Raw genomic sequence first — 16,653 nt, forward strand, 5'->3', positions numbered from 1 at the left:
TTATTCAGTCAGAGTCCAAGATGGCGACGAGCTCTGACGTAAACGAAATCTCGTGAGAGAGAGAGAAGGCGAGATTTGGAGGCGCCCGCGCTTCTGCGTGCGGGGAGGGTCTCCCCACGGATCGCTCGAGTGTCCACTGAGGTGCACGAGGGGCTAGGGGTGGGGCGTGAGCACCGCAGTGTATGCTGGGGCCGCCGTGCCTGGGGCGGGGCCTAAGTCTGGAGCAAAGCGCGGGACTGACGAAAGTACCTGCTCGCGGGATTGTCGCGCCCTGGAGCTAGCAGAGCGCGCCGGCTTCCGAGGTACCTCCCCTGCCGGCCCTCCCTAACTCTGACGCCCGCCCGAGGGGCCGCCGCCGTCCTGTCCCCGCTGGGGCTGCGCCTCCGCCGGAGCGGAGATTGGGCGGTGGGCCTTGCTGATGGCGTCTAGCCGGCAGGTCAATGGGGACCCTTCAGGAGCGCGAGTGCCGCGTCTTGAGCGGGCCGGGTCGCAGTGGTGCCCACCTTGGAGGGTGTGAGGGGTTAGATGAGAACTCTCCACGCAGGATACGTAGCAGAGAATCTGGTGTTTAGGGATGAGTGGAGGCACTGTTAACTGTCGCCGCTCCTCGAGCGTCCTGTGTTTCTTTGTCTCACACACGCCTACCTTCGTGGCCGGCACATGGCTCCATAGCTGGGGACATGTGGCCCCAAGCTGTCTAGTTCACGTTTAACAGGTGCCGGTCCTTTAGAAATAGTTTTGTCCGAGTATTACTGAGTCCAAGCTCGGCTGCAGGACAAGCCAATAAATTGACAGATGAGCTGTTAGGGTAAAGTATAGAGACCTTATTCAGAAAGCCAGCAGCCAGAGAAGATGGTGGACTTATGTCCCAAAGAACTATCTTCCCCAGTTAGAGTTAAGGCTTCTTTTATACTAAAAGGGGAGGGGGTGTGGCTGCTTGTTGCCCACTTCTTGGTGCCAGAATCCTTTGTTCTTACAGCTGTCCACGCAGGTCTGGTCACAGTGTTCCTATATACCTGCAACAAGATCGTTATTTTCTGTTCTGCAACTTTTTAATCTCTATATGATTGGAAAAGTGTTAATACCTTTAAAGGTCAGAGCCTTGAGAATGGGTTCTCCTGTGTATTTCAGGCTATAGGCAACGTACTTTTCCAAAAGGTGCAGAGCCGAAAAGACTAAGCCCCCTGCAACAGGGCACAAAGGTTAGAGCTAAAGTAATAGATTCAGTATGGAGTTAGGTTTGTTTTCCTCTGTTAAACATGTCGAAAAAGCGTACCGAATACAATTTTAATGTGCAATATCATACTGTTGCAGCTTTCGCTTTGATGGTTCAAATATTTAACACATTTGATATCTAACACCACTTTTCTCTTTGATAGGAAAGCGAAAATTAAAAAGGTCCTCGACATTACAAGTAGACTAGAGGGAAGTGAAAAAAATCTGAAGATGAAGGTATTTCAGACCATCTGCAGGCAGCTTAAAAGTTCAAAGGGGTTTTCTGTAGAACCAGCCCCCCGTGTGGTCTTCTCCACTTCCTCTTATTTGTGTGGCCGGAAGAAAAAAGTGAACCCTTACGAAGAAGTGGACCAAGAAAAGTACTCTGATTTAGTAAGGTCTGTCTTGTCATTCAGAGGCCATGCTCAGGCGCCACAGTCTTTGTTTGAGGAAGATGCTTTACTCTACGGACCTGTGAGGAAGTGTAAGGCCCCAAAGCAAGAAGAAGCAGGAGTTCCACGAAACTGGTGTCCTCTCTTCAATCCAGAGAAAAGCGGAAAACCAAATGCAACAAATGATCCTACAATTCCTTTGAAAATCCCTTTGCAAAGGAATACGATACCAAGTGTGACCCGAATCCTTCAGCAGACCATGACCTCAGAACAGATTTCCTGTTTGGAGAGGTGGAAACGTCGGATGATTCTGGAACTGGGAGAGGATGGCTTTGCAGAATATACTTCAAGTAATTTTCTTAATCCTGATTCTGTATGGTTATTATGTTTTCCAGAATACAGAGCACCAGTGTCAAAAGGATGAGTTGTTCTTTTTCTAACGTTAACTAGTGAGGAACTACTTTCAAATGATAATTAGTATTAACAGCATTTTTTATATATTAACTCATTTAATCCTCATGACAACTCTATGAAGCACAGATACTATTATCCCCATTTCACAGATAAAATTGAAGCACAGAGATCAAGTACTTTGACTAAAGATGTATGAAATTCATTTATTTTATAAGGTACAAACTTAAGTATTAGAATTGCCTGTTTCGTTTGATTATGGGACAATCGCTTCATAATGGAATTCTAGTTGTTTGCTAGGCATTCTGTTCAGAATCTAGTAAATACCCCCTTGCTCTGCCTATCAGCAGAGACTGACTCATAAATTTAAAGATGGGCAAAAAGCCAGAACATGTGATCTGTATTTAGGTCTTAGTAAATTGAGATTATCGGATGTTCTTCATTAGGAACTGAATTGATAAACTTCAGCCTTCAACTCCTAACTCACTAACTTCTTACACAAGTGAAGAGAATAGCTTTCTTAAAATAGATTCCATTCAAAAGCAAGATGAAAGAAAAGACCAATGGTACAGGAGAATTAGCTGGTCCCCCATCAGGATTATAGTTGTTGAAGCTAAGTTTTACACTGAGCATTCCTTAGGCCATGCTTCCCAGAGAGCAGTACATGTACCCCTCGTGGTACACAAGAACTTTAATTTTTAATTTAAGAGCAATGCACTTATTTTGAGGCATCTTAGAAAAAACCTGTGTGTATGCATAACACATTAAACCTGTGGTCACGTGTTTTAAAGAAAAAAGTATTTAGGTGGCACTTGGACATGGCAAAAATGGTCAAGGCCGGAGCCCCATGTAAATTCCTTGGCTCCCTGGGGCAAGGACTATATGCAGGAGCTAATTGCCTTTTATTTTTATATAAATTTATTTTATTTACTTTTGGCTGCGTTGGGTCTTCATTGCTGCGCGCGGGCTTTCTCTAGTTGCGGTGTGCGGGGGCTACTCTTCATTGCGGTGCGCGGGCTTCTCATTGCAGTGGCTTCTCTTGTTGTGAATCACGGGCTCTAGGCACACAGGCTTCAGTAGTTGTAGCACGTGGGCTCAGTAGTTGTGGCTTGAGGGCTCTAGAGCAAAGGCTCAGTAGTTGTGGCGCACGGGCTTCGTTGCTCCACAGCATGTGGGATCTTCCCCGGCCAGGGCTCGAACCTATGTTCCCTGCGTTGGCAGGCGAATTCTTAACCACTGCGCCACCAGGGAAGTCCTACACTGACTTTAAATTCTAAAATATCCACGCTGTCAGTCAGAATATAGGAAACTCATGTGTTTTTTTTTTTAATACGTTTTATTTACTGGGACTTGAAAGCATTTCACTTTTATTCCTTTAATTGAGTGAATTACTCTGACTTGATGCTATCTGCGATAACTCTTGAATCTTTTAAGATTTATTTTCACAAGTTTAATCACGTTTAACGTTCTCAGCTTTACAATCCTAAGGGATTCTGTAACCCAGATCCCATGTTTGTTGCCCCTTAAATATGAAGACCTCCCTGGGGTTAAGACTGCAGTGGGGAATGAGTTGTCTATTTGCTTGGCTGTTGATAAACAAATTTTTTTCCTTCATGTTTTTAATATGTTTGTGTTCTGCTTCAGTAAAACTAGTCTGTAGATAAATACTGCTCTTCTTTTCCCTAGGTTTTAATTCCATAAGGCTTAAATTTGTAGGCCTTTTATGTGCTAATAAGTCCAATTAAGCCAAGTAAATTTGGAGTAGAATAACTTATTTCCTCAGTTGAATTTCACTTCACTTTCCAAGTAATTTCCCTGAAGCAATTCCACTTTTTGCCAATGGTAGAACTGACCTTTCAAAATCTTTGTAAAAAATACTTGACAAAGGTAATATGGTTTGACATTACCTCATTAGATGAGATGGTTTTCCTCATTTTCTGTGGGTCTGTCTCCAAGCATGTATATTTCCTGCTCTGTTTCTGTGTGTATCTTCCTGATTTTTCATCTCTCACTCTGCTGTGTCAGGGACCAGAATGACCTTAGGCTCTGGTGCCAGGCCCCAGGCCAGCATTTTGCTTTGAGGCAAATTAACAGCACTGCCTAGGCCTTCTTCATTAAAATGGGGGTGATGATCTTATCTTGCCAGGTTGTTGTGTTTGAAAGTTAACAGTTTGAAAGCGCCAAGGCCACTGCTTAGCACAGCAATACCCTCTTTTTCTTTCTTTCTCTCCTTCCCTTATCAAAAGTCAAGTGAATATGTAGTGTTTCTTGCATTTGTTGAATATGTTTGTGTCCTCTTTTCTTAAAAGTGTATGAGAAGGGACTTCCCTGGTGGTCCAGTGGTTAAGACTCCACACTTCCATTGCAAGGAGCACGGGTTTGATCGCTGGTCAGGGAACCAAGAACCCACATGCTACATGGAGGCCAAAAAAAAAAAGTGTACGAGGAAAAAAAATTCAGGACAGAGCCACTGTCGTAGGCTGTTCTTGCCCTAAAAGAAAGTGCAGGAGAAAAATGTCATATATTTTCCTCCTCTCTGCCCCAAATCCCACAACATTAATTTGTGTGTGCCTTGATTTTCACTCTTTGCCAGTCACTAAGCCTGTTGGTAAAAGGATGCCTCCACCTATGTTCATAATTAAGATTTGGTTGTAAAAAGAACTGTAAACAAGCACAGTTCCCTAATATTTATCACAGCTAGTTAACTTACTGGTTACCTAAATTAAACGGACACTTAAATTCACACTTAAATTCTGTGTGAATTCACTAGGTGTGGTCCTGTAAGCCCAGATCTTCAATTCTAGCTTTGACCTAATGCTACTAGAAATACTTCATTTTAATCTATTTTATTATCTAAGCTCTACTAGTCCCTTTTGTTTTCAAAGTGCATTCTTAGTGTATTTCACAAGAGGCTGAAATATGGTGTCTTAGGGGTTGTCACTTAAAGGTAACTCATGTAATTTTTAATTTGATTGTTGAGAGTTTTATAGAGTATCTGTTCGTTAGTATTAGCTTTGTTTGGGGGTTTTTTTGTTATTGCTGTTGTTTTCCTTTTCCCCTGATTTTCTTTTCAGACATGTTTTTACAAGGAAAACAGTTTCATGAAGCCTTGGAAAGCATACTGTCACCCCAGGGGAACTTAAAAGAGCCTGATGAAAATCTTCTCAAATCCGGCTACATCCAAAGTATCCAGCATGTTCTGAGAGATGTCAGTGGAGTGCAGGCTCTGGAAAGCGCTGTTAAACATGAGACCCTAAAGTATGTAGGTCTGCTGGACTGTGTAGCTGATTATCAGTAAGTATTCAATTTTTTACATCAAGTGTGGAGGTGAATTCATTCTGGGTGGGACACATGGTTCCCTTCCAATGCTAGTTTTTCCTTTTAATTCCTGCTTCAAGGTGTGGCCTCTGTAAAGTCACATCAGGTAAGAGCCATCTCATCCTTGTAAATCTGTCTACATTCCGAAGTCAAAGTGTTTCGTGGAGAAAAGGTACAACTTTCCAGTATCCCTAAGATGGCCTTTTTTCCAGCATGTTCCCCTCCCCTCCCCCCACCCACCCCTAGCAAAGTACCAGCCGTGAGATCCAATTTGATTCCTGCATTTTCTTTCCTGTTTCCCTAAAAATAGCACCTTGATCTGTTGGCCCTGAAAGTCAACTCTTTGCCTGGCTTCCAGGCTGTGTTTGACATGGATAGGAACTCTGAGCTTAATAAAGCTTCCCGTGGCTTTTAAATTGCTGCTTTGTTCCTGTTTTCACCACTTACTCCTGATTTCAAGGGTAGATATAACCTGCAGATACCCCTATTCCCAAAAAAAAAAAAAAGGAAAGAAAAAAGCATATGAGCGATACAACAGGATAAGGGGAAAATCTGTGAGTGAAACCCTTGGAACTCTAGTTAAAAGTTACTGGGCTCTGGAGACAGGCTGCCTGAGTTTGGTTTCTGGCTTTTCTTCTTAACCCTGGGCTACTTACTTGGCTTTGGCTTCTCTGTACCTCAATTTGTTTATCTGTAAAATAGGGCAAATAATAGTACCTACTTCATAGGTTTGTTATAGACGTTAAATGAGACATTCCCTGTACGGTACTTAAAATGCACACTATCTACTCAGTAAATGTTAGCAACATTATTTTGATCCTATTCTCTCTTGATCCTATTCTCTTTTTAACTTCTGTTGGGTATGAATGAACCATATCCAGTTCCCTGTTGGGAGCACTCAGGTTATTCTAGTTTTTCAGTTACAAACTACAGCAATGACCGTGTCTCCTCCTATTCTGTCGTGAGTTTCTCTTGGCAGGCGCACGGGTTCGTTGGTTTGTTTGTTTTGGTGAATGATATGTGAGGTTTGGATAAATTCCGTTGATCTGAAGTAGGCCTGGGCGTGAATACTTCTTAAATTTTCCAGGCATGTGTCACTTGCACCCAGGATAGCAAACCGTTGCTCTATGGTACAGACCTAAAAGGGAAATTGCGGGGCCACAGGGAACATGCGTTTTAACACTGTTTTGTCATTTCAGCCTGCATTTCAAAATAAATTAGGCTGAGCAAAATAAATTAGCTCTTTTTATTTGTTAAAGAGCTATTTGTGGACTGTCTCATTACAATTTTAATTTGGGTTTATACTACTAAGTTTTTTTCCATGTTATTAAGTTCTACAAGTTATAGTACATTGCTAGAAACAGTGGTACGTGGCAGAAGTCTTTACTGTAGGGTGTTTTGATTTTTTTCAAGAGAGAGAACTGGGAATGGTAGTGCCCTGGGGATGCTGGGGCCCTCTCTTCATTTGCATAGATTGTCAAGCTCTACAGCAATAGAAAACAGTTATAAAGATGACATGTTACCTCTGTACCTGCACAGTCCAGTAGAGTAGCCTTTAGCCATAAAAGGCCATCATTAAGCACGTGACTGTGGCCAGTCCAAACAGAGGTATGCTGTAAATGTACAAACTAGATTTCAATGACTTTGTACAAAAGAGAATGTAAAATATCTCATTAATAACTTTTTAATATTAATTATATATTGAAATGATATTTTGGATACGTTGGGGTAAATAAAATATTAAAATTTCATCTTTTTTTTTTCTTTTTGGATGTAGCTACTAGAAAATTTTAAATAATGTGTGTAGCTCGCATTTTATTTCTTTAGACGGTGCTATTCTAGACTTTATAGATTTTATAAATACCTTGCATAAGTTGTAATCTAGTGCTACGGTGACAGGAAGGTAGCTCTGTGCAGATCTCCCTCTACACTGCTGGTTTTGAAGCTGAAGTGAGCAGATAGAGCCCTTTGAGAATCACCGGTTCTCAGTGCACCCACCCTGCAGCCCTTTTGACATCTGTGCTTGGCAAGTGTAAAAGTCCACCGGGATGGGGTGGGGGTGGGGGATGTACTGGTTATTTAACTTAAAAAAAGTGGCAGGAAGTTTTCTATTTTCCCAATATCCCTAAGAGTAATATCCCTACCCTGTGTGTAAACTTTTAGGACAGGGACCAGGTCTTCTTATTTATATTTCTGCATATAGTTGGTGCCTGTTAAGTGTTGATGGATTTGAACTCCAGCTTTGGTTTCTGAGGCACCACGATGCTTAGTCCTTTACGATGGGGACTTTGCTACTGGTCTGTTGTGGTTCATTCTGATAGACGTTTGAAGCCAAATCAACTAAGATAATAAGTTTCAATTCCCTTGTCAACTGTTAAACCATGGAGGTCCAAAGGAACGTCTAGAAAGTTTAGAAGCTTGTGCTGGAGGAGTTGTTTCCCAGCACTCGCACCTGGGCCCGCACCTGCAGCTCCCATGGGTGCACTTAGGAAGCATCTTCCGTCATACCTCGTGGCTGACCTGAATGAGGGGCTCAAAGGAAAGAGAACGTCACACCTCTTCAACCCTAAGTAAAGCTCAGGAGAGCCGACTTCTTGGAATGTGGGGAATAGAAGCAACAGTCATTGGGTGACAAGTAGCAAACTGTGTAAGAAGAGGCTTAGCCTAATAGCGTTTTAGTGTGCACTATTACCTTCAAGGGCTTCCTTTGGTTTCTCTTTAGGGGCAAGCTGTGTGTGATTGATTGGAAGACATCGGAGAAGCGAAAGCCTTTCATCCAAAATACATTTGACAACCCGCTGCAAGTCGTGGCGTATGTTGGTGCCATAAACCATGACATCAACTACAGCTTTCAGGTCAGGACGCGGAGCCTCCGCTTACTTAAAGCTTTGCTCGATGCTGGGTTATAGCTCCTTCCCTCCTTAAGGTTTTATTCTGTTTGTAACCCACTGCTTACTCTGTTGCTGTCCTTCTACCACTTCAGAAAGCACTTTCCCCCTCTTCCTGGGCTTTTTGTTGTTGTTAATCTTTAACGATCACAGTCCATTCTTTAGCATCTTAACTGTCATCTTTGTGTTCTTGTGTATCCTGGGGCAGTCTTTCATCCACCCGCCTTAGAAATTGAGTTGGGAGCTGTTACTGTAGATTGTTCTGTTCTGAGTGTGCCCTGGAGTAAGAAGGAAATGGACCTCAACTCTGTTGCTACTGTGGAGATGCTGGAATTGCCCTGTGTTCCTTCCTAGGTTCAGTGCGGCTTGATCGTGGTTGCCTACAAAGACGGGTCCCCTGCCCACCCACATTTCATGGACGCAGAGCTCTGCTCCCAGTACTGGGCAAAGTGGCTTCTTCGACTAGAAGAATATACAAAGAAGGAAAAGAACCAGAATATTCAGAAACTAGATTAAAGGGCAGGAAGCTGTGTGGGAACGTTCAGAGCTTTCTCAAAGTTTGGGAACATGTATCGCTGTTTCCTGTGATCTGGAACGAGGTGCCACAGGGTCTGAGAGCTGCAGTAACACAAGCAGAACTAGTAATTTGTTGAAATTTATTGCAACCAAAAAGGCAAAGCCAGAAAAGTTAAATTTAAAGAGCTGGACTTAAGCACATAAAAGACCAGCTCTGCTACCTCTGACTAGCATTTACCCGAAAAAAAGGCAAGCAACACTGGCACAGTGTTGGTGGCTCTTGGACCCCCATAGACCTTTCTGTGTCCCAGGCAGGGCGCCCAGTCTTTGAACTGAGAGATTCAGGGCGGTGAGGCTTGGTGTGCCGAGCATTTCCCCTGGGTACACCGGGGGGGAGCTGTGCGCACCCCAGGGTATGTGTGCAGTGAGAATTCCTATCAGCCAACCACTGCTGCCAGTGCCGGCTCCTAAAACTTGTTTTATGTATGTGGTTCCCTGTATTTCATTTGGGGGAAAAAGCTTCCATTTGACATTTTTGAAAAATAAACATGATTCCTTAGCCTCAAGTAGACATTGCTCTCTGGACAGATGGAGCACACTCACCTTATTGTGGGCAGTGCCCCTTGGCATCCCACCAGATAACCCTCAGAAGCAGCCAGGCTCTAGTCTGAGAATCGTAATTGTAGGTATTTTGGTAGCTAGCTTCTGGTTTGAGTCAAGGGATTGTGTACATGGAGAAAATGTATTGTTTGTGGAATTTTCCAGCTATGGGAAACAATAATAACATGTAATTTTTTCCTATGTTTGGTAAGTAATAAAACTGACTAGTTGCCCCTGGGTTCGGGAGACTTAATAAACGCCCACTACAGCCCTGGGGGAAGGCTCCCTGTTTTATGGAGTAGATTAGCATTTAAGTTACAGTTGCTGTCTTAAAATAGTAGGATGCTACAAACACTTTTTTCCTTCATTAGCCATTAATTATAAGAAATAAAATACAAGATGTGATTAAGGAATGAGGCTTTTGGTTTTGCTTTTTATTTAAATTTGTGCATTTATAGAGTGATTTCACAAACCTGGAATTGTTTAGATTTTGTTTCTAAATTCAGAATTTTACCATTGACCCAGTACCTCTGGGGCATGTTGTATGTACATGCACACACGAAGGAGGTGCCCTTGACCATGGTCACCTCACACAGAAGGTAAGCTTCGGGTAGGAGGGGGGAGGATTGAGGGAGACCTGGTGTTGACTCCACACACGTCACATATTTTTCAAGCAGCGTATATTCCTGTAACCTGTAATTTCCAAAGTCAGAAACCAAGTGAGAGCATTCGGAGTTGTCCCAGCAGGTGTGGCCACTGCTCCACCAAGCCTCACCCTAGAGGTGGGGAGCCCAGACCCAGCAGGTTCTCTCGGCTTAAGATAAACACACCTCGGACCTGTTACTCTGTCCCAAGTCTCCCAAGCTGAGGTGGCACGAATTGTTCCATGAAAGACCCTCAGTCCAACCGGGAAGGCGTGGTGAGAGTGAAAACAGTTAAGGCCCCCGGAACTGCACCGGTTCCTCCCTGCATCCGCCACACGCCTCAGGCTCACCAGTGAAGGAGGCTCTCAGTCCCCTGAGCCGGGGAGGTCAACTGAAAAGAGCTTGTCTCACTACTACGGCAGAAGAGGAAGTTTCTCACGGAGTCACAGCTCTTCCAGAACTACCGTGGGTGTTCCTAATATTTGGAACCACTTGTTCCCTTAAGCGATGTGGCATGTTAAACTCCAGGGAAGGGAAACAGGATTTGCAACAGGATAATTAAAGTATTTGTGAAAGGAAGTAGAGATTGCTCTTCTGAGGAGGCCTCCTCACAGAAGTGCAGAACAGAGCCGTACCGTCCTGAGCTTTGAGGCAATCCCAATCCGTTAGAGTCAAAGCTAATCTGCACGCCAACCTATTCCACCTTTCCTCTGCAATTCTACACTTCTTCCCCGCCCCCTCCACCCCCCCCCCCCCCCCCGGCTGTGTGGCTTGTGGGATCTTAGTTCCCCGACTAGGGATTGAACCCAGGCCCCGGCAGTGAAAGTGCAAAGTCCTAACCACTGGACCACCAGAGAATTCCCTACACATTCTTATTAATGCATTTGGCAGCTGGCAAAAGCTCCATGCTGGCACTAAAAACCAGTTTTCGATTTTTTTCCCCTCAGACCTGGCTTCTTGCTCAGAGCCATTAGCCCCCGTTAATCTTGGAACATTAACCTCTATAAACCTTTCAGAGTTCTAGGGAAACTTGTCAACGAATGACCTATGGTTTCATATGTGTTGACCCTGGTCAATACAGGAGGCCGGTTAGTCATAAGTCATTGTGTTTCTAGGTAACCAATTTGCCTACAGCTTTAGAAAAACTTGGAGGGGGGAAATTTGTTTTAATCACTGACCTTTCCACCTGAGCAATTAAACATTTGATTTAACCTACCCTACCCTCCTCCTACACACAAAAAGCGAAGCAAGGGAACAGTTGGAACTTTTATGTTTAAAGAAACACCTCAGTTGTTTGGAGCTGGTGTCCTAAAGAGAAGCACTGTCTTAAGGCAAACCAATTACTAAGTAAAAGGCAGAACTGACTCTCCCGGGCTCCCTTCCTTTCCCTCCATCCTTCTTTTCCAGGTTAACGAAGATGTGCTGTGGCTGGAGTTCTAACCTGCTGAACTCATGAGCTATTTACACCCCAGGAGGGAGCCTGGGGGAATCTCTGGGGAGATACCCTGCCTGAGCAAAGGCTCGCCTGTTGCCTTGACAGTCACAGCTGTCAGGTGTAAGAATTGCGTTCGTGGGGACTTCCCTGCGGTCCAGTGAGTAAGACTCCACGCTCCCAGTGCAGGGGGCCCGGGTTAAATCCCTGGTCGAGGAACTAGATCCCACATGCCTTAACTAAGATCCTGCATGCCACAACTAAGATCCTGCATGCCGCAACTAAGATCCTGCATGCCGCAGTTAAGACGCGGCGCAGCCAAATAAATATTTTAAAAAAGAAATGTGTTTGTGAAGATCAATCATAAAATGCTTTTCTGAGTTAGAGTAGGGTTTGAGTTTTTTCCTTTTTGCTCAAGAGGGAGGGAGGAAGAGAGAGAGAAAAAAGATAATAGACACTACAGATAAAAGCTATTTTCCCTAATCCCACTTGCCTCTCCCCTGAGACAAACACCATCATAAACGGGGTGCACTATTTTGAGCGTATCCTTTTATAGTCTTACTACTTATACTTGTGCTGGTCGTCATGAATAACACAGTTCTAATTTTTGTGTTTGGTTTTTACTGCTGTCTCAACATCAGTCTCTGAGATCATCCAGGTTGACCACCACTAAATCTAGCGCACGGCTCCCAAGCGCCCTGCCTTGTCCCCTTGTGCTTTACGGTCTCGCCCGTGGGCTGTTAGACCAACAGCGTTTCTCTGCTGCAGACAGTGCTTCAGTGAGCACCCCCAGGTGTACCTGTTTCCTGGAACACGAGCCGTGTGCAGCGCAGGGGAAGCAGGGTGTGGATTGTGGCTCTGCCACTTGCGAGCTCTGTGACCTTGGGCGAGTTACCTGACCTTTCTGCGGCTGACTTCCTTATTTGTAAATTGAGAGGAAATAATAGTACTTCTTAGAGTTGTGGGGATTAAATGAGGCTTCGTGCCTGGCACACAGCAGGAACACAGTACATGTTGGCCATCCTCGTCCTTATCAAGGGTGAGACCTGCCATGTCTGCCGGGTCCCAGGACGTGCAGGGCGTGAGCATCACTGCCCAGTCCCCGGACAACTGCGATGTCAGCTCACGCGCCCACCAGTGGCTGCTGAAACGTCCTGCTTTCCCTCATCTTCACTCACAAAAGGGTTTAAGACTTATTCCAACATAATGGGGTGAAAACAGTTATTTTTTACTTTTTAACTTCAACAGTGTTATTGCTTGAATAAAATCTGCTTTAAAACACGATTGCCGATGGGCTTCCCTGGTGGCGCAGTGGTTGGGAGTCCGCCTGCCGATGCAGGGGACACAGGTTCGTGCCCCGCTCCGGGAAGATCCCACATGCCATGGAGCGGCTAGGCCCGTGAGCCATGACTGCTGAGCCTGCGCGTCCGGAGCCTGCGCTCCGCAACGGGAGAGGCCACAACAGTGAGAGGCCCGCGTACCGCAAAAACAAAAACAAAACCAAAAAAAAAAAAAAAAAACACGATTGCCGGGCTTCCCTGGTGGCGCAGTGGTTAAGAACCCGCCTGCCAATGCAGGAGACACGGGTTCGAGCCCTGGTCCGGGAAGATCCCACATGCTGCGGAGCAACTAAGCCCGTGTACCACAACTACTTAGCCTGCGTGCCACAACTACTGAAGCCTGCACACCTGGAGCCCGTGCTCTGCAACGAGAAGCCACTGCAATGAGAAGCCCGCGCACCGCAACGAAGAGCAGCCCCCGCTGGACGCAATTAAAGAAGGCCTGCACGCAGCAGCGAAGACCCAACGCAGCCAAAAATAAATACATAAATTAATTAATTAATTTTTAAAAACGGGATTGCCATCTAGTGGTGGGAGAAGTGGAGTGCAGTTAGGGGCCTAGAGCCAAATGTGAGTGGACCCACGTATACCTCGGGATAAACTGGGCATTTTAGTCACTCACAGCTGGTATGAATTGAAGCAACTGCGTGAGAGTTCTTCTCTTCTCCCCTTTTGAGGCAGCTTGTGATTCTGTCCTCACTTTTCCTGGTGCATCGGCATGGAGACCCGTCTGCACAGTTCTGGACAGAATCTTCCAGCCAGTGGACTGGGTTGCTGGCTCAGAAAGGAGCAGGGAGGTAGATTAGGAACGAGGCTGTTTATAAAGTGGCGGGATTCTGTGGCTCCAGCCGGGCAGGCTTTCCTTGAGCGACCCTCATCCTCCAGGGGAGGAGGCTCAGGAGCAGGTGGGCGTCAGGGCTGTGCCCGCAAACTGCCTCCGAGGGCTGATCTGAGCCCCAGTGAAACGTCCTTCCAAGCCAGGGTCTTGGACTGTCTGCTGTGAAGAGTTCTAAGATCACAGCTGAGGAAGATGAGTGCACGAAAATGTTAGATACTGTTCATCAAAGACAGAGATACCTGTTAATGGATCTGTACAAAAATATTCCACGGAAGATAAGGGTGTCAAAAAAGCAGTGTTGCTGAAATGTCATATAACATGTCTTTAAGTCAGTACTGTCACTAAATGAATGGGATAGTGAAAGTTAAAAATAGAAAACAAAGTCTAGGACTTCCCTGGTGGTCCAGTGGTTAAGAATCCACCTGCCAATGCAAGGAACATGGGTTCGATCCCTGGTCTGGGAAGATCCCACATGCTGCGGAGCAATGAAGCCTGTGTGCCACAACTACTGAGCCCGCACGCACTCTAGAGCCCACGCTCCACAACTACTGAGCCCACACGCCACAACTACTGAAGCCCGCGTGCCTAGAGCCCATGCTCTGCAACAAGAGAAGCCACCACAATGAGAAGCCTGCGCACTGCAACGAAGAGTAGCCCCCACTTGCTGCAACTAGAAAAAGCCCACGCTCAGCAACAAAGACCCAATGCAGCCAAAAAATAAAATAAATTAAAAAAAGAAAAGTAAAAGATTATTCTAAAAAGTAACTACTTCATAGGGTTTTTATAAAGATTAGAAATAACAAATTTAAAGTCCCTGGCATATAACCGATACTCAGCAGTAGCTGTTTTATTGTTATGAATAATGAAGATGTTTAATCTCTATTGGATACGAGTATTTCCTAAACTTCAGTCACTCCTGTGCCACCACCAGCTCTTTTACCATATGAGAGGGCCATTAGACAATTTTTTAAAAATAAATTTATTTATTGTATTTATCTTTGGCTGCGTTGGGTCTTTGGCGCTGTGCGCGGCCTTTCTCTAGTTGCAGCGAGCGGGGGCTACTCTTCATTGCGGTGCACAGGCTTAGTTGCTCCACAGCATGTGGGATCTTTCAGGGCCAGGGCTCGAACCCGTGTCCCCTGCATTGGCAGGCGGACTCTTAACCACTGTGCCACCAGGGAGGTCCCCACTTAGACAATTATTTACACGATGTTTTTCTTTCAACAGGTTCACTCTTCTTATTTAAAGAAATTTATTTCAAAAGCAAACTGTATCTCACTACCACCTTGAAAAACAGCTATGACTTGCTGTAAACAGAAGGCAGCTGTATAATAAATACAAGAAAAACAAAACAGTGCTATTCATTCTAACTCAGTTCCCTTGCTTTCCGAAGGCCAAATCTGAGGCCTGCTTTCTCTTGGTTAAAGAGGGTATTCGAGCAAAAGAAGGGCCAAAAGGTACAGCCTACAGCGGTTTTCTTCTCAATACGGAGAGAAAAGAGGCCTTTTTCACTGCGTGCTCGTGTTATTTAGAGCAGCACATGGGCAGCACACAATATGGTCTCAAGCCATCTGGGAAATGCTGAGGCCGGACCAGAGACCAGAGGGAGAGAATGGCCTGTTTAGCCCCCTCCCACCCTCGTGACAGCCCTTGGGCCTCTGGGGGGCTCTAAAACGAGGGAGACACATGGGACAAGGACCCGGGTGTGCCTCCTGGACCTGCCACGTCCTGGCTACGTCACCTCGGGCCCATCCGTTGGCATTTGGGAAACCTTGGTTTCCCAAAGCTAATAACTTCTTACCTGCCTTACAGAGTGGCTGTAAGAACCAATCATGAGCATGTATGTCACTTTGCTTCTTAATCTGTAAGCTACTGTGTAAACAGAGCAGGTCATCAGGATATTCCCTGAGGCCAGGCATGAAGAAGTGGGCGCAAGGAAGGGATGGTCTGCTCCTTAATCACTGGCACAGGTGACAAAGTGTGGGCACACTCCCCACCCGTGTGGTCTTAAAAGCAAGGAGCTAGCCAGACACGACTTGGGCAAGGAGGCAGGGCCAGGGGCCTCTCCGACCACTTCCAATGCCAGGACCCTCTGATTGGTCACCAGGGCCACTGGGCTGCTGTCCCTCCCCACCTGGCACCAAAGGTGTCACCCTGGGATGTGGGGTTGCCTGAGCCCAGCCCCCTTTGCTGAATGCCTGGGGGAGCAAGTATCCCAGCCGTCCAGCCTCACAGAAGGCAGCCGCCACGTGAGGCAGAGACGCTGTGAGCGGCTGACCACGCGCACATGACCCTGAACTTCATGCGGCTGTCAAGAGGTGGCTCACGTCCCCGGCCCTGCGAAGCTCCCCGCTGCCCTCAGTGTGGTCTGCCTCCCGTGGCGTCTGAGCCAGGCCTCTGCGTTAGTGTCCACCTCATCTGCTCATACAGCCACTGCCCCCACTAGACGGTTTGTGTTTCTTCTACCCCCAGGTCTGGCACCACACCTCACCCGCAGCGGACGCGCAGGCAGTGCTGGTCGGTGTAGCAAACCCCGCCTCACCCTGTCCGCGTCCCCTCAGCGCTCGCTGTTCGAAACCACGGTGCAGTGGGCCGTGTCCCCTCAAACTCGTATGTTGAAGCCTCAATCCCAAAGCGATGTTGTTTGGAAGTGGGGCCTTTGGCAGGTGATTAGGTCATGAGGGTGGAGCCCTCGTGACGGAATTAGCGGCCTTACAGGAAGAAGAGCTGGCTTGCTTTCTTCCTGCCGTGTGAGGACACGAGAATTTGGCGAGCATTTGTCTACAACCCGGAAAAGGACCCTCACTAGAACCCAACCATGCTACCACGCTGATCTTGGACTTGCAGCCTCCAGAACTGTGAGAAATACATCTCTGTTGCTTCTAAGCTACCCTATTTATGGTTCTTTGTTGTACCAGCCCAAGCTGACTAAGGCATCTTAGTAAGAACCTGAGAACTTCTGCCTGGAGGTTTCGTTGGGCTGCAGGCAGACCGAATTCCACGAGGGTAACGCCCGGGGGTCCACCCTCAGCCAGTGGAGCATAGGAGGTGGTGGGTGA

At 46.1% G+C, this 16,653-nt stretch overlaps 1 protein-coding gene across 2 annotated transcripts; it reads left to right on the forward strand.

Annotated features, from left to right (window-relative positions):
* The first annotated feature begins 5 nt into the window (after positions 1-5).
* MGME1 (mitochondrial genome maintenance exonuclease 1) lies at positions 6-8,870 on the forward strand. 2 transcript variants are annotated; one of them, XM_082670245.1, is made up of 5 exons: positions 6-302; positions 1,380-1,957; positions 5,093-5,312; positions 8,059-8,191; positions 8,579-8,870. In XM_082670245.1, the coding sequence occupies exons 2-5, from the start codon at positions 1,447-1,449 to the stop codon at positions 8,738-8,740; spliced, it is 1,026 nt and encodes a 341-aa protein (XP_082526371.1). In that variant the 5' UTR covers positions 6-302; positions 1,380-1,446; the 3' UTR covers positions 8,741-8,870. The 2 variants fall into 2 exon arrangements, with proteins under 2 accessions (XP_082526371.1, XP_082526372.1); XM_082670246.1 differs by having other exon boundaries at positions 6-141.
* Positions 8,871-16,653: the final 7,783 nt, after the last annotated feature.

This window comes from Grampus griseus, assembly GCF_964374135.1.
Source record: "Grampus griseus genome assembly, chromosome: 14".
In the NCBI taxonomy this organism is placed as follows: Eukaryota; Metazoa; Chordata; class Mammalia; order Artiodactyla; family Delphinidae; genus Grampus; species Grampus griseus.

Bases quoted from the DNA above. Each gene is read 5' to 3' on its own strand.
- MGME1 (XM_082670245.1), top strand. From the start codon at position 1,447: ATGAAGGTATTTCAGACCATCTGCAGGCAGCTTAAAAGTTCAAAGGGG. The intron at 1,958-5,092 runs GTAATTTTCTTA...TTTTCTTTTCAG, and splicing joins CTTTGCAGAATATACTTCAA to ACATGTTTTTACAAGGAAAA. The intron at 5,313-8,058 runs GTAAGTATTCAA...GTTTCTCTTTAG, and splicing joins GACTGTGTAGCTGATTATCA to GGGCAAGCTGTGTGTGATTG.